At 45.3% G+C, this 26,387-nt stretch overlaps 1 protein-coding gene across 1 annotated transcript; it reads right to left on the bottom strand.

Moving 5' to 3' along the window:
• Window positions 1-8,907: 8,907 nt before the first annotated feature.
• Window positions 8,908-25,952, bottom strand: LOC148501299 (uncharacterized). The gene is made up of 10 exons (XM_088450591.1): window positions 25,870-25,952; window positions 13,082-13,656; window positions 12,946-13,014; window positions 12,700-12,750; window positions 12,582-12,638; window positions 11,143-11,250; window positions 10,816-10,884; window positions 10,664-10,720; window positions 9,927-10,577; window positions 8,908-9,151 (listed from the first exon to the last, which is right to left on the bottom strand). Exons 2-10 carry the CDS (start codon window positions 13,245-13,247, stop codon window positions 9,147-9,149), a joined length of 1,233 nt encoding a protein of 410 aa, XP_088306717.1. The 5' UTR covers window positions 13,248-13,656; window positions 25,870-25,952; the 3' UTR covers window positions 8,908-9,146.
• Between the last annotated feature and the right edge of the window lie 435 nt (window positions 25,953-26,387).

Genomic DNA, 26,387 nt, shown 5'->3' with positions numbered 1-26,387 from the left:
TCTGGAGAAAAACATTGCCCACCGGGCTTGACGAGCTTTCAAGCAATTTGCAGATTTAAGATAAAGCAGGTTCTTGTGGTCTGTAAAAATGGTAATGGGGTAATGAGCTCCTTCTAGAAGATATCGCCATTCTTCGAGGGCTAGCTTCATGGCGAGTAACTCCTGATCTCCGATGGTGTAGTTCTTTTCTGCAGGGAAAAACTTCTGGGAAAAGAAACCACAGGGATGAAGTTTTTCATCTTCAAATCGCTGGGAGAGGACTGCACCGACACCTTCGGAGGATGCGTCCACCTCCAGGATAAATGGCTAGGTGGAATCCGGTTGCTTTAAGATGGGAGCGGAGATGAAGGCTTGCTTAAGAAGTTGGAACGCAGAGGTAGCTTCGACGGGCCATTTAGTTGGATCTGCTCCCTTGCGGGTGAGGGCTGTAATAGGAGCTACCAGTGTCGAAAAAACCTTTCACAAACTTGCGATAATAGTTGGCAAATCCTAGGGACCTTTGTATGGATTTTAAGGAAGAAGGAAGAGACCAATCAAGAATGGCTTGTAGTTTTGAAGAATCCATTTGAAGGTCTGTTCCGGAGATGATGTACCCCAGGAATGGTACACTTGAGACTTCAAACAGACACTTCTCTAATTTGCAAAAAAGTTGATTGGACCGTAACCTCAGAAGGACTTCTTTCACCTGGTCTCGATGAGTTTGGAGGTCTTGAGAAAAAATCAAAATGTCGTCCAAGTAAACGACCACACACTTGTATAAAAGATCCCGGAAGATTTCGTTGACGAAAAACTGGAAGACGGCCGGAGCATTACAGAGGCCGAAGGGCATAATGAGATATTCGTAGTGCCCATCCCTGGTGTTGAAGGCCGTTTTCCATTCATCGCCTGGACAGATACGAATTAAATTATAGGCTCCTCTTAGGTCGAGTTTGGTAAAAACTGTGGCTCCCTTAACTCTATCGAATAACTCTGTTATGAGAGGAAGAGGGTAGTGATTCTTAATAGTTATTTCATTAAGACCCCGGTAGTCAATACACGGGCGCAGCCCACCATCTTTCTTTTTTGCGAAGAAAAATCCAGCCCCGGCTGGAGACGTGGAAGGTCGAATGAAGCCTTTACATAAGTTTTCCTTAATGTACTCCGACATGGCTTGAGTCTCAAGGAGAGATAAAGGGTAGGTTCGGCCTCTAGGAGGATTCTTCCCGGGAATCAGATCTATAGGACAGTCCCAATCACGATGGGGAGGTAATAGATCCGCGCTCTGTTTGCTAAAGACGTCCAGAAACCCATCGTAGGCTTTGGGCAGGTCTGTAGAATCCTGTACAATGGAAGATCGGACAGGTACTACCCGCTGAAGGCAGCCTTTGAAACAATTGGAACCCCAGGAGGTTATTTGCATGGTGGTCCAATCAATTTGTGGTAAATGTCTCTGTAGCCAGGGTAATCCGAGGACTAAAGAATGAGAGGCTTTGGGAATCACTAGGAAGGACAGTTGTTTGGAATGGAGCACCCCAATGGTAAGTTTAAGTGGTGTTGTACGATGGGTGATGGTTTCACTTGTACTGCGACTACCATCGATGGCAGTTAAAGTGATGACTCGAGGCAACGCTTCTATGGGGATTTCATGTTTCTGGGCAAAGTCCGTAGTGACAAAGTTCTCTGCCGCTCCAGAATCCAGAAGAGCTAATACAGCTTTGGAACCTCGATGAAGCTTTAAATGAGTCTGGATGGTGGAATCAGACTTCCTATGTGATTCAATGGCAACTCCTAACTTAACCTCTCTGTCATAAGTTAGGAGGAGGAGTTTCCCGGACGAATTGGACGAATGGGACAGGATTTAACTAAATGTTGAGGAGATCCGCAGTACATACAGAGGTTCTGTCTCTGCCTTTTCTGTCGTTCCTCAGCCGATAGACGAGAGCGGTTGACTTGCATGGGTTCTTTGCCCACAGGAGGAGAGGGTAATTGGGAAGCTGGAAGTGGCCTTCCACGATCAAGTCTGCCTCTTTCCAAGGCACGCTCCCTGTGACGAACATCCACCTTGTTGCAAAGAGAGATTAACTCGTCCAAATTGGTTGGAAGGTCACGGGAAGCTAGGTCATCTTTGAGTCTTTCTGAAAGGCCACTCCAGAAGGCAGCGATGAGGGCATCCTCGTTCCAATTGAGTTCTGAAGCCAGAGTTTGGAACTGGACTACATATTGACCGACTGTCCTGCTGCCCTGACGGAGGTGTAGAATATCAGCTGATGCGGAAGTGGTTCTTACCGGTTCATCAAAGATCTTGCGAAATGTGGCAACGAATTCAGAGTAGTTGGAGAGCAGAGGATCCAACTTCTACCAAAGGGGCGAGACCCAGTCGAGTGCTTTGCCAGAGAGTAGAGAGATGATATATGCCACCCTGGTCCTGGCTGTCGGAAAGTTGGCGGATTGTAGCTCGAACTGGATTTCGCATTGGTTTAAGAACCCCCTACATAATTTAGGGTTGCCATCGAACTTGCTCGGAGGAGAAAGCTGAAGACGAGCAGGAGGTAGAACCGGGGGAGCAGGTGACACCACGGGAGGAGAGGCGGCTTGGGAGCCAGCGGGAGCGGGATGAGCCAGTAAGGACTGAATGTTGTCCAGGCGTGACGACATATCTTGGATGAATTGGATCAACTGGGCCTGAGAGGTCTCCTGTCTTTCCAGATGAGATAGTAGATCCTGCGAGGGGTCTACCCCAGATCCTTGACCACTTGCCAAGTCCATCAGGCCAGTGCAAACTGTCACAATCGTGGGATTTAGAAGCTGTGTTCCCGGACTGGGCCTTGGACTTGTACTACTTGGTGCAGACGCTCGCTGGAGGAGACTTGGCTTGATAAAGTTTCTCCGCATGAGAGGGTGCAATGAACTGGTAAGGAGTTTGAGTAATGCAGAAGTAGCGTGGTAGCTTGGAAGCCACTTGGAACGGCTGGATAGCCTTGAGTGGACGTTGGTAGCTGGGAAACTATGTGGAGCGGCTGGATAGCCATGGGTAAACGTTGGTAGCTGGGTGGCTACGTGGAGCTGCTGGATAGCCGTGGGTAAACGTTGGTAGCTGGGTGGCTACGTGGAGCGGCTGTCTAGCCGTGGGTAAACTTTGGTAGCTGGGTGGCTACGTGGAGCGGCTGGATAGCCGTGGGTAGACGTTGGTAGCTGGGTGGCTACATGGAGCTGCTGGATAGCCGTGGGTAAACGTTGGTAGCTGGGTGGCTACGTGGAGCGGCTGTCTAGCCGTGGGTAAACTTTGGTAGCTGGGTGGCTACGTGGAGCGGCTGGATAGCCGTGGGTAGATGTTGGTAGCTGGGTGGCTACGTGGAGCGGCTGGATAGCCATGGGTAAACGTTGGTAGCTGGGTAGCTACGTGGAGCGGCTGTCTAGCCGTGGGTAAACTTTGGTAGCTGGGTGGCTACGTGGAGCGGCTGGATAGCCGTGGGTAGACGTTGGTAGCTGGGTGGCTACGTGGAGCGGCTGGATAGCCATGGGTAAACGTTGGTAGCTGGGTGGCTACGTGGAGCGGCTGGATAGCCGGATGGTGAATACTAATCTAGATAGCAGAAAACACCTTTGGAGCATAGTGGGAAGGCTCACTTAGTAAACTAAGAAACTAGTTGCACTGGCAACTTGTGTCTGCATTGGGGATCCTTTTATAGTGGACGCTGGGAGCTGACAGGCTGAGAGAGAAGGAGAAGACTCCTCATTGGTGGTAGTGGAGTCACATGGGCAATCCAAGATGGCCGCGCCCATGGACCGGAGGACAGCGCTTCAGCGGGGACCAGCGATCAGCAGGAGCCAGCATGAAAGCAGCACAGCAGCGGGACCCTCCAGGGGACAACAGCAGAGACTGCCCTGAGAGAGGAGGAAGCAGCGTACAGTGCGGGAGCCGGAAGACAGCGCCGGTCAGTGCTTTCTGGGGTCTCTAGAACGGCGTGTGACACCTACCCTAACATTGTACTATACCCACCACAGGGATGTATTGTGGAAGCTGGTGTTTAAAATGGACACCTCCAGCTTCCCGACTGTTGAAACCTGTGTGTGGCGTAATGCAAGGTGTCTTAAATTTAATGATTCTCATTAGCCGTATGATGGTATATTGACATCCGGCATACCAAGGCAAGATAATCTGGACCCAGTGAGTGGGCAGTTGCATTGTTTTTGGGTTAGGTTTGGGTTGCCCGGGGGGGGCTTCGGGTTAGGCACCACCCTGAGAGGGATAGGGTGAGGCTAGGGTAAGGTGTTTTTATGGTTATGCTCCCCAAGGGGTTGTTTATGGTTATGCCCCCTTCCCCCCTGGGTAGATTATGGTGTGGGGGGTGGGGTTTTTAACTAGGGTTTACATACATTTCTTGATTTTAAATCAAATCCACACATACACATGTTTGAGTGTTTTTAAACTTTGAAAAAAGGAGGTTTCTTGTAGGGGCCACAGCAGTCCTGCTGGCATCAGCATCACCTTTTTTTGGGGGGGTTGGAGGCCAAACTTCAACATGTTACAATACCCATGTTGTTAGCCATTGGCAATATTGTTTCCTCAACCTAACCTCATCTCAATATAGCATTATCCGCTGGTGCCTCTGGCTACATTACCCTTTAACAGCTGTGTGAGCGATTGGCAGGATACCTCTGCCAGCAATGCGGTTTGCTGGCAATCCGTATGTAATTCCAGGGTCAGCATGGCCGGCAGATTAAATACCGTCTGTGCTTGGCGTGTAGGGATGAATCTCACCACTGGCTGAAAAGGTAAGTAACCATAATCTACACCCCCCCTAACCCTCCCTTAGGTGTGGCTACACCTAACCCCACCCCAAAACATAAGCCAAACACTCCTGTAAGTGCATAAATTTAACACCCCCTTCCCCACTACCTAAACCTAACCCTCCAGGGGGGTGCCTAACCCTAACCCCCCCTTCCCCTAGGCTAAACCTAACCCTCCTGGGGCTGGGCCTAATCCTAAATCCCCCTCTGAGGCATGATACGGAAGCCTCACCCCTGCACGGCTGGCGGCGCACGGCTTACCTTTGTTTGGCCTGCCAGCCATTGTGCGCCTGCCATAGGTCTAATGAGAGGTGTGGTGATTTGGACGTGTGTCATTAGTACCTTTCTGGAAATAGACAGTTGGATTTGGAAAGCTTGTGTTGTGAATGTTGTATGAGGGATTTTATCCTGCTCCTGTTTGCTGAGGTACATGAGCTGAGCTGTGCATGCACACCATACACAAGTGCACTCTGGCCACATCGTAGGGAGGGTTTCCTTTTGGAGGCCGTCTCCCTGCATGTGCTGGATAATACATTCATCCGCTCATTTTGAATTTAGGAGGACAATCCAGACCTGTACTTACATGGCCGAATTGGTTTCTCAAAATGCCCTTAACTAATATTCTTCCCTTATCCACTTATGAGTTTTGGTTAGGGTTAGCCACTAGGGTGTGAGTTTCTGTTTAGCCACCCTACAGGAGGGTTAGCGTTATGGGTGTATAGGGTTAGCTTTAGGACATTATACTTCCCTGGTCTGCTCTTGTCATGCTGTTTTTACATTTTAAGGACCAGACCTAAGGCCATTCATTGAACGTTTCCACCATAAAATTAAAAATTTTATTTTTGTTTTCCATTATAATTTTTTCTTTGTGTTGAAGCAAACAATTTCATTTTATGCTGTTTGAACAGGTGATGCTGGTTATGCTTGCCGACCATGGTTGCTTACACCACTTGCAAATCCGCTAACTCCTGCCGAGAAACAGTTTCAGTGTGCCCATAAAACTACAAGAGGAGTTATTGAACGGACATTTGGCCTACTTAAGAGCCGCTTTCGATGCTTGGACCGTTCTGGTGGTGTATTATTATATTCACCTTCAAAAGTGTGTGAGATTATTAATGCATGCTGCATTTTACATAACATTTGTATTGTGAAAAATTTGACACTTGACATTGATCCTGATATTAACTTGGATGAAGATATGGCATTGCCAGTACATGATCACCTTGCATCTGGGGACAACCTAAGATGTGAATTAATTCAGAATTACTTTACCAGTAAGTATCCATGTTTACTGTGTTTCTTGTTTGTATTTTGGTGTAGCTAAATGTAGATTGGTCACTTTTAAATAATGTTGAACTGTCAAATACCGTTTTCAGGACTAATGTATTCTTTTTTTCAACCAACATGCCCTGTGTTTTGTTGTTAATACTTGGCCCAATTGTTGTGTTTAAATTTATTTTATTTTACTTGATATGCTTTAAATGATTGTTAAACCACTGGTTGCTTTGGTTTTTGAATGAGGCAAATTCAAATTTTACAACAGAATTCTGTAATTTGGCCAAGGGTTATTAGTCAAAACATTTATACACTTTTAAATCCAATGTGTTAAAAAATAACTCTTCTATTCCGATGTCCATTCGGCTATAATTTGGCATTAATAATGACTTTGTTCTTAATGTATTTTGTGGCTCACATTGTTCCCTAAATAGGTGTTAAAACTTAAAAAAGGCCCAAAACAGTTTAAGGGCAAAACAAATATCATAATATCAAACACATGTATTATTCAATGAACCCATCAAAAATTGTCCATCCATGCATTTTGAAATCCCTTAGCGCAGCTATGTGCCTACCACATAGTTTTCGAGGGTGTAAGCAAGGCCACCCAAGTTAACAATATGTGTAATGCAATGGCCCCCACAGTTAACATCATATGAAATATAGGTAATCAACTGTAGGCTATGCTGGCCAACCTGCACTATTCCCCGGCACAGGAGTCTGTTGTAACGCTACCCTTCTATGCTGCCTGTGCATATGCACTCGACCACACTGCAGATGCACAGCACCTCCAGTCAGGGCCAGATTAACAATGGGGCGGATGGAGCTACAGCTCCAGGCCTCCACATAAAATAGGCCCATTGTCATGACTACATGATGTTGAATGGCCATCTGCTGTCCACACAGTCAGCCATAAATCATAAGTAGTAAAATTGTATTTCTTTTTACCTCACAAAATGAAGCATTTTTTTCTTTTACATATTTAGGGAGACATTGGGGCTGAGAGTATAGGAATGTACACGCCCACATTTCACTGGCCACACCCACACAGCACTGGTCACACCTCCTCTGCTTCTCATAATAGGCCCTTGGTCATTTTCAGCTCCAGGCCCATGTGGCCCTCAATCCGGCCCTGCCTCCAGTAGTGTCCAGTCACTCTCCTGCGCTATGTCAAGTATTGGCGACTTTTAGAGGCTTGGCCCCTGCATGCCCCAGGCGTGTTCAATTTGGCCACAAAATTGCCCATTACTGACCTGGCATGTTTTTCACCATGGCAACAAATTTTTCCTGGTCCACTGTGACTTACCTGCAGTGTAGTAATGTTAAGTGTAAAAAACAGAGTTAGTGTGTCTAAGTCCAAAATTCTCCACGGACACAATCACTTAGTAAGCTAATACATTTGTCATTACTGAAGTGCCTGGGGGTTGGTTGTTTATGTTTAGGGACTGACCTGTCTAATTTTTTAAAAATAACATGCCCGTGAGGGCTTGGATCTTCTTTGGGAATGTTGTGGTTAGGCTTATGCACACCTAAGGGCTGGTTAGGGTGTCTTAAGGTCTAGGGTTATCCCACTTAAGTGCCCTTGTGTTGTTTTTACAAATAGGACTGTTTGTATATTTGTTTTTGAAGACCAAAGCACCTCCTACAGTAAAGCTGGGTCCACACTGCCAGATATATCTGTCCAATCTGTCTGGTGGGAAGGTAAATTTGTAATGTATAGGAGCAAATACCAATCGAATTTAACCAAAAAACCATGGAAGCCAGAGCAGATTTTCCCTTCCACCAGACAGATTGGACAGATATATCTGTCAGTGTGTACCCAGCTTTAGTTTGCCCAAAGAATTCTTGATTAATGTTATTGTTCCCTCTGGTTTTAGAAAGATTGTATTTCATTTTAGCTTTAAAGAATGCCTAAACTTCCTAATTTGGAAAGAGAGAACAAAACTAAGAACTTAATTTTACAGATTTACAAACCTCGTCACTGACAAACCTTTCAAAGGTGACTTGCTGTTGCTGCCATGTCTATAGGCTCCCGAATTTAGTAGTGTAATTTCTAAGGACAATTTAAAACAATTTAGCCAGTCACCAACAAACAATTATAGCTAACTCACGACTCCCACATTTTTGTGGCTTGCAATATCATTAATGCTTATGTTTCCTTCATTTAGATTGAAAAACGGACGGTCATCGACCATGGAAAAAGTAATTCAACTTGCATGGCTTGCTAAACTTTGAAAAAGTTTTTAGTTAAAAAGCAGATAATGTTTCCCATTACCCAAACACCATAAGAGTTTACAACTTTATTCGTTTTATGTGTGTTTTGGACAAAAAACAATCCAATTTGGAAATGAGTAGCCCAGACTCGCCCATGTAAGAATGAAGATACTATGGACTGCCATTACATGTACAGTGCATTTGTTTTCTTTGTGGCTCCTTCAGTTGTCAGTTTCATTTTACTGATATGCAACATCTGTGATTTAAATAATCCCAATGTATGTGTTGAATTTTACACATTTGGATTTAACAATAGAAGCATGTTCACAAAAAGTAAGGATTCTGACTATTGGATTTTCTTTCTGAAATTTGGTCCTTCATTTGATTGTCAAAAACTTGGTAAATGACATTGCCTAATGTAATTACATATTTTAGTTACCTATTTAAACATAATACTTTCCTTGCAATTACTCACTTTATTATGTGTTGAGTTTATATTTTTACATTGTCTTAGCCAAATCCCTTTTTGGTGTAATTTTTATTTGGCTAACATGCCTCTTACAGCCCTTAATTGTTTGTATGTTAAAACTACATAATTCCAATCAGCCATGTGAACCGACACTCCCAATTTTTATTTTTATGGGTCGGTAACAGCATAGTAGAAACAACAATGTGGTCTTTTTGTTTATAGAGGAACAATTTGACAACCTTTGCAAGTGAAATTGTCAGACATGCCAAAAATCATACAAATGTTTCATGAGGTATTTTTCGGTCATTTCTAAAGCAAAAAACACTTTAAAAAAACAAAGTGCCTAACATTGGGATAGATTAGCCATGTAGACTGTGGGATGTTGCCACACCAAGGTACTTATCATTTTTAAGCTGGTTCATGCTGGGAAATAAAGAACAAACATCATAGTTAATCTCATGAAATCAATGTAAAATGTTAACAAATATTTATGTTTAGAACAGTGATAGTATGGCCATATTATTGTGATGGTAAGTGTGTTTTAGTAATGTGTGTCATTGCTTTGGAATGTTGGTGTATGGCTTGATGTGTTTTCTGGTTTACACACATTATGCATCGGGTTTTTTGTTTAAGTTTGTGGCATGCTGTGTAAATGTTTTAAGATTGTCTACCCAGAAGTCATATTGTGTTTTTTTGAACCCAAGCAAAAGCACAAAATGAACCCTTTCTTCGATTGACCACCTTACAAAAGTGTAAATTTGTAATGTAATCCTGATGCGTGACCATTAGAAAATGACTCATGTTATTGAGAAATATACTACATAATTACTTATTTATAAACATTTAAGCAAAAAAGAAGACCAAAAGTCTATATCCAAATGTTATTTTGTTCCTTAAAACATCATCCAAAAAACACAAATTTTCTAAAGTTAAATCCACAAATTAAATAGCAAAAATGAAGGCAGAGTCACAGCACACTGAAGAAATGCTACTTAATCCAAACACATTCACGCAGAGACATGAACACACACACACACAAACAAACACAGTACAAGTAATGGTGTTAAAATTTACACCCTGCTAGCCCAGCATAATCATGGTTCAAATAGATGTTTTTTCAAGCAAATTTGAAAAATAAAAAAAGGTTAAACACCTTAAAAAATATCCAGTTTAGATTCCTTTACATATGCAGACTTACTTTGCTTTCGAAATATGAGTAAAAACACACTCAACAACATCATCGCCCAATGCAGGATCTCCGTGGGCTCATCTTCTTCCTCGGGGTGTAATTCCGCACTCTCCAAGGTAGCTGATTCTTGGCTGCTTCCCAGGGTACATGAGAGGTCAACTGGATCCCTTGGTACCATTCGTCTGTGTTCCGAACAAGGAGGTTCCATCCTACCAGCTGGTGTAGTACCTACTGGTACATTTATTCGGCCTAGTTGTAAATTGACTAGCAATTCTAAGTTGGTGGCTATTAGTGTGGAATTTGCTGCAGATTGTTTGAAACTTGAAGCCATCTGAGCTTGGCTGTTTGCTTGACATTCGATGCTGTCAAAATACTTCAACATGCAGTCTATCATGACATCTTGCCTTCTAGAGTTATACTCCATTTTGTTTACAATCTTCTCCAGGCTGATGCTAATCTTGTCTAGCTTACTATCAAATTTGGCAAAACCACTTTCAACCGCCAATTTTACATTGTCTTGCTGCTGCACCATCACATTACCATACTGTTTGATCATGGCTATTCTGTCTGCTGATGTGGCCTCAGCTGGCTCTGGTGCCACCACAGGTGTTTGTTGCCTCCCAGCTGTTGAGCTACTGTTAGGTTGAACTGCTGGCCTCGCTAGTAAACACAATAGTATATGTGTCAATTACTAACCCAAAGTGTTGTGATTGCAACATTGGTTAAGATTTTTAGTAAAAACTTACAACTGTCTGTTATCAACAAGTCGACTTGAACATCCTCCTCCACATATGAGTCGGAATCTGGATTAAGGTTGGAAAATTAAAACATTATTACCCATCATTAAGAAATATACACAGACAGTATTAAATAGTTAAATTACTGAGCTTCCAATTACCATGTAATAGAAGATCCGGCCGAAAAAATGTTAGTCCCAAAGATGTTCCACCACTGGTCATTGGTTGGTCTACAGTGATATGTGTTATAAAAAAATATGTAAAATATTGAAGGGGCAAAAGGGTAGCACCAACATGTATCCAAAAATAAAAAAATAAATAAAAAAAACAAACAAAACAACATAGATAAGAGACACAAAGCAAACCAAAATACAACGTGTACAGAATACATACAATAATGTTTGAAACAAAAACACACACAACAGACCTAGGGGGTCATGCATGATTGAGATGTATAATTTAGAAAGTAAAATATGTTTAAAGTATACCTTCAAGTCCTTCCAAAACAACAACATCCTCAATTTCTGTATTTGGTGGTTGACCAGCAACTTCCACATTTTCCTCGGATTCTAGGATCAACTGTGGTGGCCCTTCACCTAGGTGTATATTTATCAAGTTTCCAATTAATTAAATGGCAAAACAGAACAAATTCTTACTACACTATAAAAAATGTGTTAAATAAAAAAACTTGTGTTGTATGCTACAATTACGCTATTCCAGTAATGCCCATGAACACATATAAATCAAAAAAAAATAAGAGAGATGTCTCATCCACAACATGCAGGATCACTGCCTCTCAAAGGAGACCAACCATGCAAACACTTTGTAGATTTGTCAACCACTAGAGGAGGTGGTGCACATGGGCATTCTACTGGTTTACAGATGCACATCTGGCCCAGCCATTCTGGAAACATACTTTGGTCAACGCGAGGTAAGAGTGCACTGTTTGAACCATAGCCAACAGTGAATAATGCCATCTTAAGATGGCGAGATCTATGGTGCAAAATATGTGGAATGCATTACCCAACAGTACATACTGTACATATGAGGTTTGGGTGGATTTTTGAATTAACGCGAAGGGAGTGTTCAATGCACCTCTTTAATAATCCAGCATAGGCGCATTTAAAGTAGAAAGGGGAGGATAACTACAATTAACATTAAAACAATATGTAAGTTATGGAGCATGGGCTAGCTCTGCCAAAACACACATTCAAATTGTCCACATTTACAGAGACAGGCTGGGCATATTTTTTTAAAAAGTAGTAAATACACAAAAAAAACAAATTTGAAAGAAGAAAGACATACAGTGCAACATTAACACACTCCTGGGGCATAATTTAAACAATTTGCAGGTGTGAACACTGACATTCATCCGGGAATTGTTTCTGGTAACTCAGACATCCACCTTTTTCCATTGATAATATTGTGGGCTTATTAAACACAAAAGTACTTTCACTGCAGTCATCATGCGGCCCCTCAATTTGTATTTAACCAGTGTTTTGGGATTGCAGCAATATTTGGAATTAATAAAGAAAGGAAAAAACATTACATGGAAATAGACTCAAATTCATGGAAAAACACATATAATTGGAACCAAAAACAATATTGAAAATGTTCTATTAAATATTAAATAAATAAAATAAAAAAGAGCCTGATTTAATGTAGCAAAACCCAAAAAAACTAAATCAAAATGCATTGCAAACAATTAAAGTAATAGCTTGTCCCAGAGCTGCTGGAGTTTGAGGTGCACATTTGGCAGCAAGGAAAGTACACGCATAAGTTGAGATGCCCCTTAGCTATAACAAACTTATGAGCAAATAAAAATTCATATGTAACAATATCAAATTTAAGAAAAGACAAATGCAAAGTAGGATAACATTAAAATATGAAAACACATCAAACATGGTTGAATTTAAAAAAAACATACCTATAAGCCCAATGTTTGGAAGACTTGATTGAATATTGGAAGGAGGCATTCCCAAATCTGTTAAAAAAAAAAATGTATAATTTGAACAAACTAAAGGATCAAACAACAGAAATCTTACCCTTTGACTTTTTCTTGGTGCTTGTTGTCTTTGACTTCTTACTTGCTGGCCCTTAAAGAAATGCAGTGTGTTAAAAGTCATTATTTCAATGTTAGAACCAAAAAACAGGATTAAGGAGGCAACACATTAAACTTTGAAATTAACAACTAGACAAACACACAGGACAATAGCAAAATAACAACAAATGGACCAAACCACACAGCCTTGCCAAACCAGCCCCAAAAAACACAAACAGTAGATATTTACCTGCATTAACACTGGATTTACGCAGGACTGCAGATGTCTTTGTGATGCTGTGGCTTAGGAGTGATTGATCTGTAACCAATTTAAATTGTTTAGTGAAGTACCAATCTGAAAATTAACCTAAAAATGAAAAAATTACCTGTTCCCCTCTCAGTTGAAGGTTTCATTGAGTGAATTGTTCCACCAACCCCTTCAACCATTTGAGGTTGTAATTTATCCCGCATCCGCTCCTCCCAGTCCAACCACTTTATTATTTTTACAGGACCACCACCTGTAGCACGGGCATGGCGATATTCTTTGGCCATTTTTTCCTTAGTTTTACGCTTGCAATCCCTGTAGCGATGTTTGCATGACCTACAGCACTGACTTTTTGGGCAATAGAAAGCCAGATGGCTTTCTTCTCTCGAGGAGCTGTGGTCTGGCCCTTGCTGTCTATAATCTTATCATAGTTTTTCAAAACTTCTTCCACAAGACACATGTTTTCAGTGTTGGTGAAGCGGATGGCTTTCCCACCTGCTGACACACTTGCTGATTCGAGAGCAGCATCATCTGCCTGTTTTTTTTGGCCTTTACCACTGCGTTGCTTTTTGTACAAAAACAATTCCTTCTTCTTTAGATGTCTTTGTTCCTCGAGTTCTTCAGATGGACTATAGGATGAACCCGAACCTTCAGTAGAAGAAAGTGGATTGGAAGGCTGCTGGCTTGAAAATTCCTCTGTAAACAGACCAAAAAGGGTCTTCAGAGTAAAATCACATTTAATGTAAACTTAAAATCGGTACTTCAGTGTTGTATTTTTAGGGTGAAATGTAAAGAGGGGTGGAGTACCAAAAACTAAGATGAGGGAAGCATGAGTTTACAAAGTGTATGTTGTAAACATTGCAAAATTAAATCAAAAACTGTGTTTGGCTACTGTAGTGTTTTTAGGATCTGAGTAGGGTTGAATGTAATGGTTGTTTGCTCTATGGAATGTGTGAATGATTTAAACATTTGAAAGGGTCAAATTGGAATGTAAAAAATATAATGAAAATGGAGTTATATGACAATTGTGTTTAAAAGTTGGGTCTAGGTAAATTAACATGGCTGGACCAAGGCCTCTGGCCCAAAAACAAGCACAATGGCAATGTACAATGCTTAGGAACATCAAATACAACCTTGCCCACATGTAGGCAAGGACCAGGCATAGCTGGGGAAGCTCATGGTGCATATGTGTAGATTATGCCAGCTAATACTGATGCTGGCTACCGCAAATGAGTGGAGATAACGTGACCGCTTCCAAAAAAACATAAACCAGCAAACAGTGAGCAGACAGCAGGCCAAAAACAGGAGCATGTTTTTGTTTTGGACTCTATAGGCAGCAATTTTTTATAATTTTGGGGTGCCCTATGGTGCAACATGCAACAGGATGCAGCCTGGAAGAGGCAGATAACACAGGTCCACCGCCAGAGCCTTGCACAACCTAAATTTGGAAGAATAGTCTGCCTGCGCTCAAGCAAAGTAAGTCTGGAACTGTGAGAAGGGCAGGTTGCTGTGGTGCTGCCAGATGGGAATGGTGAGCTCTACTGGGAAACGAGTGCTAGCTGAGAGTGGTTGCTGAGATCATGCTGTGCTGTAAAAGGTGTGTGCTGAGCACACTAAATGCCAGGCTGATGGATGCAGAACTGGGTGAAGGGTGATGTGAGATGTGGGGTGATGAGTGCTATGGTCTCTGTTGCCTTGGGTGAGGGGTGCTGAGGTGTTATAGGGGTAAGGGATGTTAGAATCTTGACTGTGCTGGGTGAGGGGTACTGTAATGTGTCATGTGCTGAGAGAGAGGTGCTGTGTGAGGTGTGCTATGATCTATGTTGACAGAGGGGTGCTGTTTGTGTTTAGTGCTGCTGGCCTGGGTGTTGACTGCTGTGTTTATGTGCTGGGAGCCCAACACAATGGTGGAAGGGGCCACAGTACACTGACACCACGACCCTTCAAACAAAAAAGAAAAACTTTGTTTCCAAACATGGTTCTAAATGGTGTAAAAATTAAGCACATCATTAATGTTGTAAGGGCCATCGGAGACACTTCTAAACTTTTGGAAAACAGAAAGGGACTATCAGTGAGCAGGGGGAATTATTAATGAGTGTGTGAGTGTGGTTAGTTTGTTGTTGTTTAAAACTGAAAAATGTGCATGGTGGCCCAAGTGGTGCAAATAACTTACCCATTATCACCTTACAAACACAGCTGCGCGCGTCCTCTGACTCCTCTGTCCCTTGTAGCTTACAAAATGGATGCCAAAAACCCGCGAGGCGAGGTTTACATATGCGACGCATGAACTTTGGAGCTAGTTCCTGTCGCGTACATAGGCATATTTCGCATGCGATTTATTTATTAAAACCCATGTTTACCGCATTTTCCGTTTGCATCAATCACCTGGTCACCGGGCTCCGATGCGGATGGTAACACCAGCTTTTGCTGGCGTTACCCTATAGAAGCCTATGGGCATCTACCACATGGCGCTGCTATGAGGGATCCGATGCGGCCGCCACGTCACTCTGCGCATGCGCAGATGGACTCCTGGGTCATAAACCCGGAAGTCCACTGTGCAGGACAGATCGCAAAAGACAGTTCTTATCGGAAGAGCTGTCCTTTGCTGTACAGATCACATATGTTAGTGCATATGCGATCTGTACAGTTGCGATGTCCGGCGGTAAGTATTACTGCATCCCGCTCCTAATGTTAAAAAAACCTGGCAGCGCTGTTTCACTCTTCAAATAGCGCTGCCGAATGTAGTTTTAATTTGGTTTTCCTGAAATTGGCGCAAGTGTTGTCTGTTTTCATGGCTGGCTCCCCTCTAGGAACCCATTCCCTGTCCAGCAGCAACCTCCATTCCCAACCCAGCACAGGCTGTTGTGTGATAGGCTGGGGAGGGAGCCTGCTGCCTCTTCCTCACAGGGAAGGAGCCGCGGAGCTGATGGGTGAGGGTAGAAGGGGGGCGGCCGGCTGATGTGGGAGGGTGGAAGGCAGGGGTCTGCCAGCTGATGTGGGAGGGGGGGCTGCCAGCTGCTGCTGCGGGAGAGAGGAAGGGGGGTTCCTGCTGTGGGAGGTAGGAGGGAGTGCGACCGGCTGTACACTGGGGGAGGAAGGGGGCAGCCCCACCCTCTGTACCATGGAAGTTACAGAGTTCATGGGACCCATAGAATTGACAAAAACACCACTAAAATTTTTTAAAAATATAGATCAGTTAACACATTGAGAGGTCTATTTACTAAGCAGTGTTAGGAGACAAAGAGTGAAAAGTGATAAGGTGCCAGCCAATCAGCTCCTAATTGTCATCTCACAGGCTGTGTTTGAAAAATGACAGTTGGGAGATGATTGGCTGGCACCTTATCACTTTACACTCTGTCTCCTAACACTGCTTAGTAAATAGACCCCTAACACATGAAACAAGTTTAAAAACAGCTCAAACTCATTGAGAAATGGAGCCATCTCTTTATACCTGTGTTCCCCCATCCATCTTTCCCTCTCTTGTCCCATCTCTCTTTCCTCTCCTTCTCTCCCTGCAGAAAGGGGGAGGTAGGACAGATGTAGGTGGGCCCTAGGTCTCTCTAGCTGCCACTAAGGTCTCTGGGGGGACAGGGCCTCCCCTCATTAGAAGTAGGGGTGAGCGGGTTCGGATTTCTGAAATCCGAACCCCCCCGAGCCCCCCCGATCCGAGTCCGATCCGAGTCAGGCTCGACTTTTCCCGCCTGACTCGGATCTGACATCGAGGCAAAACGTCATCATCCCGCCTTCCGAGTCTCGCGGGTTTTGGATCCTATATAAGGTACCCGCGTCGGCGCCATTTTCTCACTCGGCTGTGGACAGTGAAGAGGGAGGGTGGGAGTTAGTGCTGTGTAGTGTAGTGTAGTGTAGTGCTGCTGTTGTCCACTACTTCAAAGTCCATAGGGGCTGGCTGTGTTGTGCTGTGCTGCTGTTGTTAATAGGGGCTGTGTCCACTACTTCAAAGTCCATAGGGGCTGGCTGGACTGTGTTGTGCAGTCAGTTCTCCATAGGGGCTGTGTCCACTCCAAAGTCCTGTGCAGTGTCCCAGTCCTAAAGGGGTGCTGTAGTGTTGTCCAGGGGGTGCTCTGTCCATCAGGGGTGCTCCCCCCAAGTGCTAAAAAAATAATATATTTTCTGTGTTTGTGAATTGTGTGCGCAGTAGCCGCACGTGCATCAACAAAGTAGTGCCAAGCGTGCGCCTGTGTCATAAGTAAAGGGCCGGCTGGCTTGACCGTTAAAGGGTGCTGTAACCCCCGAAAGTACACTCCAGTCCAAACCAAAAAAAAATTATTTTCTGTGTTTGTGAATTGTGTGCGCAGTAGCCGCACGTGCATCAACAAAGTAGTGCCAAGCGTGCGCCTGTGTCATAAGTAAAGGGCCGGCTGGCTTGACCGTTAAGGGTGCTGTAACCCCCGAAAGTACACTCCAGTCCAAACCAAAAAAAAAATTATTTTCTGTGTTTGTGAATTGTGTGCGCAGTAGCCGCACGTGCATCAACAAAGTAGTGCCAAGCGTGCGCCTGTGTCATAAGTAAAGGGCCGGCTGGCTTGACCGTTAAGGGTGCTGTAACCCCCGAAAGTACACTCCAGTCCAAACCAAAAAAAAAATTATTTTCTGTGTTTGTGAATTGTGTGCGCAGTAGCCGCACGTGCATCAACAAAGTAGTGCCAAACGTGCGCCTGTGTCATAAGTAAGGGGCCGGCTGGCTTGACCGTTAAGGGTGCTGTAACCCCCGAAAGTACACTCCAGTCCAAACCAAAAAAAAAATTATTTTCTGTGTTTGTGAATTGTGTGCGCAGTAGCCGCACGTGCATCAACAAAGTAGTGCCAAGCGTGCGCCTGTGTCATAAGTAAAGGGCCGGCTGGCTTGACCGTTAAGGGTGCTGTAACCCCCGAAAGTACACTCCAGTCCAAACCAAAAAAAAAATTATTTTCTGTGTTTGTGAATTGTGTGCGCAGTAGCCGCACGTGCATCAACAAAGTAGTGCCAAGCGTACGCCTGTGTCATAAGTAAAGGGCCGGCTGGCTTGACCGTTAAGGGTGCTGTAACCCCCGAAAGTACACTCCAGTCCAAACCTAAAAAAAAATTATTTTCTGTGTTTGTGAATTGTGTGCGCAGTAGCCGCACGTGCATCAACAAAGTAGTGCCAAGCGTGCGCCTGTGTCATAAGTAAAGGGCCGGCTGGCTTGACCGTTAAAGGGTGCTGTAACCCCCGAAAGTACACTCCAGTCCAAACCAAAAAAAAATTATTTTCTGTGTTTGTGAATTGTGTGCGCAGTAGCCGCACGTGCATCAACAAAGTAGTGCCAAGCGTGCGCCTGTGTCATAAGTAAAGGGCCGGCTGGCTTGACCGTTAAGGGTGCTGTAACCCCCGAAAGTACACTCCAGTCCAAACCTAAAAAAAAATTATTTTCTGTGTTTGTGAATTGTGTGCGCAGTAGCCGCACGTGCATCAACAAAGTAGTGCCAAGAGTGCGCCTGTGTCATAAGTAAAGGGCCGGCTGGCTTGACCGTTAAAGGGTGCTGTAACCCCCGAAAGTACACTCCAGTCCAAACCAAAAAAAAATTATTTTCTGTGTTTGTGAATTGTGTGCGCAGTAGCCGCACGTGCATCAACAAAGTAGTGCCAAGCGTGCGCCTGTGTCATAAGTAAAGGGCCGGCTGGCTTGACCGTTAAAGGGTGCTGTAACCCCTGAAAGTACACTCCAGTCCAAACCAAAAAAAAATTATTTTCTGTGTTTGTGAATTGTGTGCGCAGTAGCCGCACGTGCATCAACAAAGTAGTGCCAAGCGTGCGCCTGTGTCATAAGTAAAGGGCCGGCTGGCTTGACCGTTAAGGGTGCTGTAACCCCCGAAAGTACACTCCAGTCCAAACCAAAAAAAAAATTATTTTCTGTGTTTGTGAATTGTGTGCGCAGTAGCCGCACGTGCATCAACAAAGTAGTGCCAAGCGTGCGCCTGTGTCATAAGTAAAGGGCCGGCTGGCTTGACCGTTAAGGGTGCTGTAACCCCCAAAAGTACACTCCAGTCCAAACCTAAAAAAAAATTATTTTCTGTGTTTGTGAATTGTGTGCGCAGTAGCCGCACGTGCATCAACAAAGTAGTGCCAAGCGTGCGCCTGTGTCATAAGTAAAGGGCCGGCTGGCTTGACCGTTAAGGGTGCTGTAATCCCCGAAAGTACACTCCAGTCCAAACCAAAAAAAAAATTATTTTCTGTGTTTGTGAATTGTGTGCGCAGTAGCCGCACGTGCATCAACAAAGTAGTGCCAAGCGTGCGCCTGTGTCATAAGTAAAGGGCCGGCTGGCTTGACCGTTAAGGGTGCTGTAACCCCCGAAAGTACACTCCAGTCCAAACCTAAAAAAAAATTATTTTCTGTGTTTGTGAATTGTGTGCGCAGTAGCCGCACGTGCATCAACAAAGTAGTGCCAAGCGTGCGCCTGTGTCATAAGTAAAGGGCCGGCTGGCTTGACTGTTAAGGGTGCTGTAACCCCCGAAAGTACACTCCAGTCCAAACCAAAAAAAAAATTATTTTCTGTGTTTGTGAATTGTGTGCGCAGTAGCCGCACGTGCATCAACAAAGTAGTGCCAAGCGTGCGCCTGTGTCATAAGTAAAGGGCCGGCTGGCTTGACCGTTAAGGGTGCTGTAACCCCCGAAAGTACACTCCAGTCCAAACCTAAAAAAAAATTATTTTCTGTGTTTGTGAATTGTGTGCGCAGTAGCCGCACGTGCATCAACAAAGTAGTGCCAAGCGTGCGCCTGTGTCATAAGTAAAGGGCCGGCTGGCTTGACCGTTAAAGGGTGCTGTAACCCCCGAAAGTACACTCCAGTCCAAACCAAAAAAAAATTATTTTCTGTGTTTGTGAATTGTGTGCGCAGTAGCCGCACGTGCATCAACAAAGTAGTGCCAAGCGTGCGCCTGTGTCATAAGTAAAGGGCCGGCTGGCTTGACCGTTAAAGGGTGCTGTAACCCCCAAAGTACACTCCAGTCCAAACCAAAAAAAAATTATTTTCTGTGTTTGTGAATTGTGTGCGCAGTAGCCGCACGTGCATCAACAAAGTAGTGCCAAGAGTGCGCCTGTGTCATAAGTAAAGGGCCGGCTGGCTTGACCGTTAAAGGGTGCTGTAACCCACAAAGTACACTCCAGTCCAAACCAAAAAAAAAATTATTTTCTGTGTTTAGCCGCACGTATATATCAAATCGATATAACATAAATGGAGGACCAAACTTTCTCCGATAAAAATAAAATAGAGAAAGATCAAGAACCACTTCCTCCTAGTGCTGAAGCTGCTGCCACTAGTCATGACATAGACGATAACATGCCATCAACGTCGTCTGCCAAGGCCGATGCCCAATGTCATAGTAGAGGGCACATACAATCCCAAATGGCAAAGTTCAGGAAAATGACCTTGAAAAAGACATTTAAATCAGCTGAAGAGAAACGTAAACTTGCCAATATGCCATTTACGACACGGAGTGGCAAGGAACGGCTAAGGTCGATCCCTAGTATGTTCATGACTAGTGGTTCAGCTTCACATGACGATGGAAGCACTCCTCCCACTAAAAAAATCAAAAGAGTTAAGCTGGCAAAAGCACAGCGAAGAACTGTGCTTTCTAAGAAGATATCACAAATCCCCAAGGAGAGTCCAAGTGTGGTGGTGGTTGCGATGCCTGACCTTCCCAGCACTGGACGGGAAGAGGTGGCTCTTTCCACCATTTGCACGCCCCCTGCAAGTGCTGAAAGGAGCACCCACAGTCCACTTGCTGATATGCAAATTGAAGATGTCACTGTTGAAGTACAACAGGATGAGGATACTGGTGTAGCTGGCGCTGAGGAGGAAGTTGGCGAGGAGGATTCTGATGGTGATGTGGTTTGTTTAAATCAGGCTCCGGGGGAGACAGTTGTTGTCCGTGGGATGAAAAAGCCCATCACGGTCATGCCTGGGCAGAAGACCAAACATTCCACCTCTTTGGTCTGGCAATATTTCTATCCAAATCCGGACAACAACTGTCTTGCCATATGTACCATATGTAAAGGTGAAATAAGTAGGGGTAGGGACGTCAACCACCTAGGAACATCCTCCCTTATACGGCACCTGCAGCGCGTTCATAAAAAGTTACTGTCAAGTTCAGAAACTTTGGCTCAGACCGTAAGCAGTCCAGGGACACCTAAATCCCGTTGTCCTGTTGTATCCAAGCGCCTGCAAACCACACCGTCAACTCCCTCCTCGTCAATTTCCTCCTTAGTCAGGATCGGAAGTAGTCCTGCAGGCCATATCACTGGCATGACTGACTCTCCTATCCGGGATTCCTCCGGAGGATCCTGCATTGCTACGCCTACTGCTGCCGCTGCTGCTGTTGCTGCTGCTGCTGGGAGTCGTTCATCATCCCAGAGAGGAAGTAGGAACACCACTACTTTTACTAAACAATTGACCCTCCAACAGTCCTTAGCGAGGAGGATGAAGTACGACAGCAGTCATCCTGAAGCAAAACGTATAACTGAGGCCTTGACTGCTATGTTGGTGTTAGACGTGCGTCCGGTATCCGCCATTAGTGCAGTGGGATTTAGACAATTGATGGAGGTAGTGTGTCCCCGGTTCCAAATCCCGTCTAGATTCCACTTCACTAGGCAGGCGATACCGAGACTGTACAGAAACGTCAGAAAAAGTGTCCTCAGTGTCCTGAAAAATGCCGTTGTACACAATGTCCACTTAGCCACGGACATGTGGACAAGTGGAACAGGGCAGACTAAGGACTATATGACTGTGACAGCCCACTGGGTAGATGTATCACCTTACGCAGCAACAGCAGCAGCGTCACCAGTAGCAGCATCTCAGAAACGCCAGCTCGTTACAAGGCAGGCTACGCTGTGTATCACCGGTTTCAGTAAGAGGCACACCGCCGACAACCTCTTAGAGAAACTGAGGGAAATCATCGCCCAGTGGCTTACCCCACTTAGACTCTCCTGGGGATTTGTGATATCTGACAACGCCACCAATATTGTGCGGGCATTACATCTGGGCAAATTCCAGCACGTCCCATGTTTTGCTCACACAATAAACTTGGTGGTGCAGAATTTTCTGAAAAGCGACAGGGGCGTGCAGGAGACGCTTTGGGTGGCCCGAAAAATTTCTGGCCACTTTCGCCATTCAGCGACTGCGTGCCGAAGACTGGAGCGCCAGCAAACACTCTTGAACCTGCCCCGCCATCACCTGAAGCAAGAGGTTGTGACGCGGTGGAACTCAACCCTCTATATGCTTCAGAGGATGGAGGAGCAGCAAAAGGCCATACAAGCCTATACATCCACCTATGACATAGGCAAAGGAGGGGGTATGCACCTGACTCAAGCGCAGTGGAGAATGATTTCCGTGTTGTGCAAGGTTCTCCAGCCCTTCGAACTTGCCACACGTGAAGTCAGTTCAGACACAGCCAGCTTGAGTCAGGTCATTCCCCTCATCAGGCTTTTGCAGAAGCAGCTGGAGAAAGTGAAGGAGGAGCTAAGACGGAGCGATTCCGCTCGGCATGTGGGACTTGTGGATGAAGCCCTTCATTCGCTTTGCCAGGATTCCAGGGTGGTCAATCTGTTGAAATCAGACCACTACATTTTGGCCACCGTGCTTGATCCTAGGTTTAAAGCCTATGTGGTGTCTCTCTTTCCGGCCGACACAAGCCTGCAGAGGTGCAAAGACCTGCTGGTGAACACACTGTCAGCTGAAGCGGAACGTGACACATCAACGGCTCCTTCTTCATTTTCTCCCGCAACTGGGGCTGCCAGGAAAAAACTTAGGTATCCTAAGCAACCCGCTGGCAGTGATGCAGGGCAGGCAGGACCAAGTTTGGACATCTGGTCCGGACTGAAGGACCTGGCAACAATTTCTGACATGTCTACTGTCACTGCATATGATACTGTCACCATTGACAGAATGGTGGAGGATTACATCGGTGACAGCATCCAAGTAGGCATGTCAGACAGTCCATACCTGTACTGGCAGGAAAAAGAGGCAATTTGGAGGCCCCTGTACAAGCTGGCTCTATTTTACCTGAGTTGCCCCCCCTCCAGTGTGTACTCCGAAAGAGTGTTTAGTGCAGCCGGGAACCTTGTCAGCGAAAGGCGTAGGAGGTTGCTTCCACAGAATGTGGAGAAGATGATGTTCATCAAAATGAATTATCAGCTCTTCCAGGGAGACCAGCCTCCAGAAGGTACAGAGGGACCTGTGGTGGTGGATTCAAGTGGGGACGAGTCAATACTTTGTGAGGATGAGGATGTACACACTGAAGAGGGTGAGGAATCGGTGGATGAGGAGGATGAGGATGACATCTTGCCTCCGTAGAGCCAGTTTGTGCAGGGACACATTAATTGCCAGCTTGTTTTGTGGGGGCCCAAACGAACCAATCATTTCAGCCACAGTTGTGTGGCAGACCCTGGCGCTGAAATGATTGATTTGTTAAAGTGTGCATGTCCTGTTTATACAACATAAGGGTGGGTGGGAGGGCCCAAGGACAATTCCATCTTGCACTTCTTTTTTTTCTTTGCATTATGTACAGTTTGGGGCCTAGTTTTTCTAACTGCCATCCTGTCTGCCACTGCAGTGTCACTCCTAGATGGGTCACGTGTTTGTGCCGCCCACTCGTGTCGCTTAGCATAGTCATCCAGCTACCTCGGTGCAACCTTTTGGACATGAAAACACTATTGTGAGGTGTGAGGTATTCAGAATAGACTGGAAATGAGTGGAAATTAAGGTTATTGAGGTTAATAATAGCATAGGAGCAGAGAAACCAACAAATTCTGTGATTTTAGCTGTTTTTATGCTTTTTAAAAAAAAAATACAGATCCAAAACACAAAACCCAGAACCCAAAACACGGAAGGGTGGTTTTGGCAAAACCAATCCAGATCCAAAACACGAAGAAAGATCCAGATCCAAAACCAAAACACAAAACACGAAAAGTGGCCGGTGCACACCCCTAATTAGAAGTAGTGATGACCGGTTCGGATTCTAAGGAATCCGAACGGCTCCGAACAGGTGGAATCCGAGTCCACCCGAATGCAAGTTCGGATGTTCCAGCTTGACTCGGATTCCACCTCGAGGCCAAAATGTCTCCCATCCGGCGTCGGATTCTCGCGAGACCTCGCGAGAGCCGGGTGACGTTCGGCCTCTATAAAAGGCGCAGCGCCCGGCTGTTGGCGCCATTTCAGAACACGCTTAGTAAAGTTAGATAGTGAGTGACTAGTGAGAGGGGAAAAGCGAGTTAGATTAGTTAGAGAGAGTAGTTCAAGTTCTTGCCACTGTGTGCTCCGTGACTGGGCTTAGCCCACTGAGTGCATTATTTAAATTATACAAGCTCCGTGACTGGGCTTAGCCCACTGAGTATTCTATTATTTATATTATACAAGCTCAGTGACTGGGCTTAGCCCACTGAGTGTATTATACAAACTCCGTGACTGGGCTTAGCCCACTGTGTGTTTATTATACAAGCTCTGTGACTGGACTTAGCCCACTGAGTGTATTATACAAGCTCCGTGACTGGACTTAGCCAACTTTGTGCACTGTGTATTATACAAGCTCCGTGACTGGACTTAGCCAACTGTGTGCACTGTGTATTATACAAGCTCCGTGACTGGACTTAGCCCACTGATTGTATTATACAAGCTCTGTGACTGGACTTAGGCCCTCATTCAGAGCCGTACGCTCTGAGCAGAGCGCACGCTCTGAATGAGGGCCGGGCTCCATTTTCATGGAGCGTCCTCCTGGACGCTCGTATAGCTGTGGGTCACCACCCACAGGCTATACGAGCGTGCTTTTTGATGGCCGCGATGGTCGAGACCATCGAAATTGCGAGCCGGAGCCTGCGGTTGAGGTTTTCAACCGCAAGCTCCGGAGTGATTTTGGCTCTATCAGAGCCAAAATCACTCCCACTGACATCACTAGTGATGTCAGTGGGCCGGCTTCTGACGGGAGGCGTTCCCGTGGGAACGCCCCCATCAGGGAGGCACGCCCACCAAAGGGGGCGTGCTGTCAATCAACATTGACAGCACGCCCCCTTTGATCGGACACAACGAGCGAAGGACTTTCCTTCGCTCGTCGCGTCTGGCGCATGCGCACGACGGAGCTCCCTCCGTCGTGCGCATGCTCAGTGCATAACATCGACCCACTTGTGAGCGGACAGCCGCTCGCGAGTGGGTCTGAATCAGGCCCTTAGCCCACTGTGTCTATTATACAAGCTCCGTGACAGGGCATAAGCCCACTGAGTGTATTATACAAGCTCAGTGTAACACTGTATAAAATATAGGGACTGCTATAAGTTATAACTAACTAAGTTAAATACGTATATGTACACTAATAATTTACATATATTTATCTGGTAAAATTCTATCTGTCTTAAAGAAAATAAATAAAAAGAATAAGACAAATATATATCTATGTTTAATATGCTATTTAATTTATTTACAGTGTTCATTGGTTATGTATATTGTTGTCATAATGTGACTGGAATAGCATGGGAGGGAGAGATGTGCTGCATGAGATGTGCTGCAGGAGTAGAGGAACACATGGCCTGGGAGGGAGAGATATGCTGCATGAGATGTGCTGCAGGAGTAGAGGAACACATGGCCTGGACAGCTGTGTGGGGGAGGAAGGTTCTAGTAGCCCTGGAGCCTTGTTAACTGTCAATTAGCACTGTAAGGGCTCGTGCTGTAGGCGGGAAATGAGGGACACGAGCTCCTCTCTGGCTGTCTCGTGCCTCTGTGATAGGGGTATAAAAGGGAGAGCTGTCACAGCACCAGGAGCTTTAGCAGTTCGCTCCCTCAGAGCTCACCCCCTCAGTGCAGGTGCTGCAGCTATAATCACACAGCTATAATCAGCAGCAGCCGTGCACAGGGAGTGTGTGGCTGGAGTGGGAGTCCGGGTCTCACCTTATTAGGTGGCCAGTGTGTGTGACAGCAGCGTCGGGTGGTCAGCTGTGCAGGATCCCGGCAGCCTCGAAGGAGCAGTGCAGTAGGAAGCCAGCAGTGACAGGCTAAGCTCCGCCCAGTTTCCCACTGACCACCAATCACAGCATCACAGTGATGAGTTGGGGGAGTGTACAAACTCAGCAGCTGCAGCAGCAGAAGGGAGTGTCCCCCTCAGCCAATCACAAAGCTGCCTCATCGAGTGGTGAGAGTGAATATTAATGACACCAGCACCACATATACAGAACACAGGAGACAGGGGCTGAGATAGTGCAGGAGAGAACACTAAGGCTTATAGCTACATAATAGCTACCATATAACTGCCTGCTTGTGCTAGTAATCCAGAGCTTGGTGACTATACCAAACGTTACTATTACACTGCCCCTCCATATAGCCCTGGACTGTAAAATTCATATCTGGACTAAGAGCGCCATCTAGTGACCAAAAGTGGTATAACATCTAACTAACTTTTAATGAACATA

Source organism: Taudactylus pleione, unplaced genomic scaffold (genome assembly GCF_031769625.1).
Source record: "Taudactylus pleione unplaced genomic scaffold, aTauple2 ptg000520l, whole genome shotgun sequence".
Classification (NCBI taxonomy): Eukaryota; Metazoa; Chordata; class Amphibia; order Anura; family Myobatrachidae; genus Taudactylus; species Taudactylus pleione.
The sequence above is the reverse complement of the archived record's forward strand: the minus strand, read 5'-3'. Positions and strand labels throughout refer to the sequence as shown.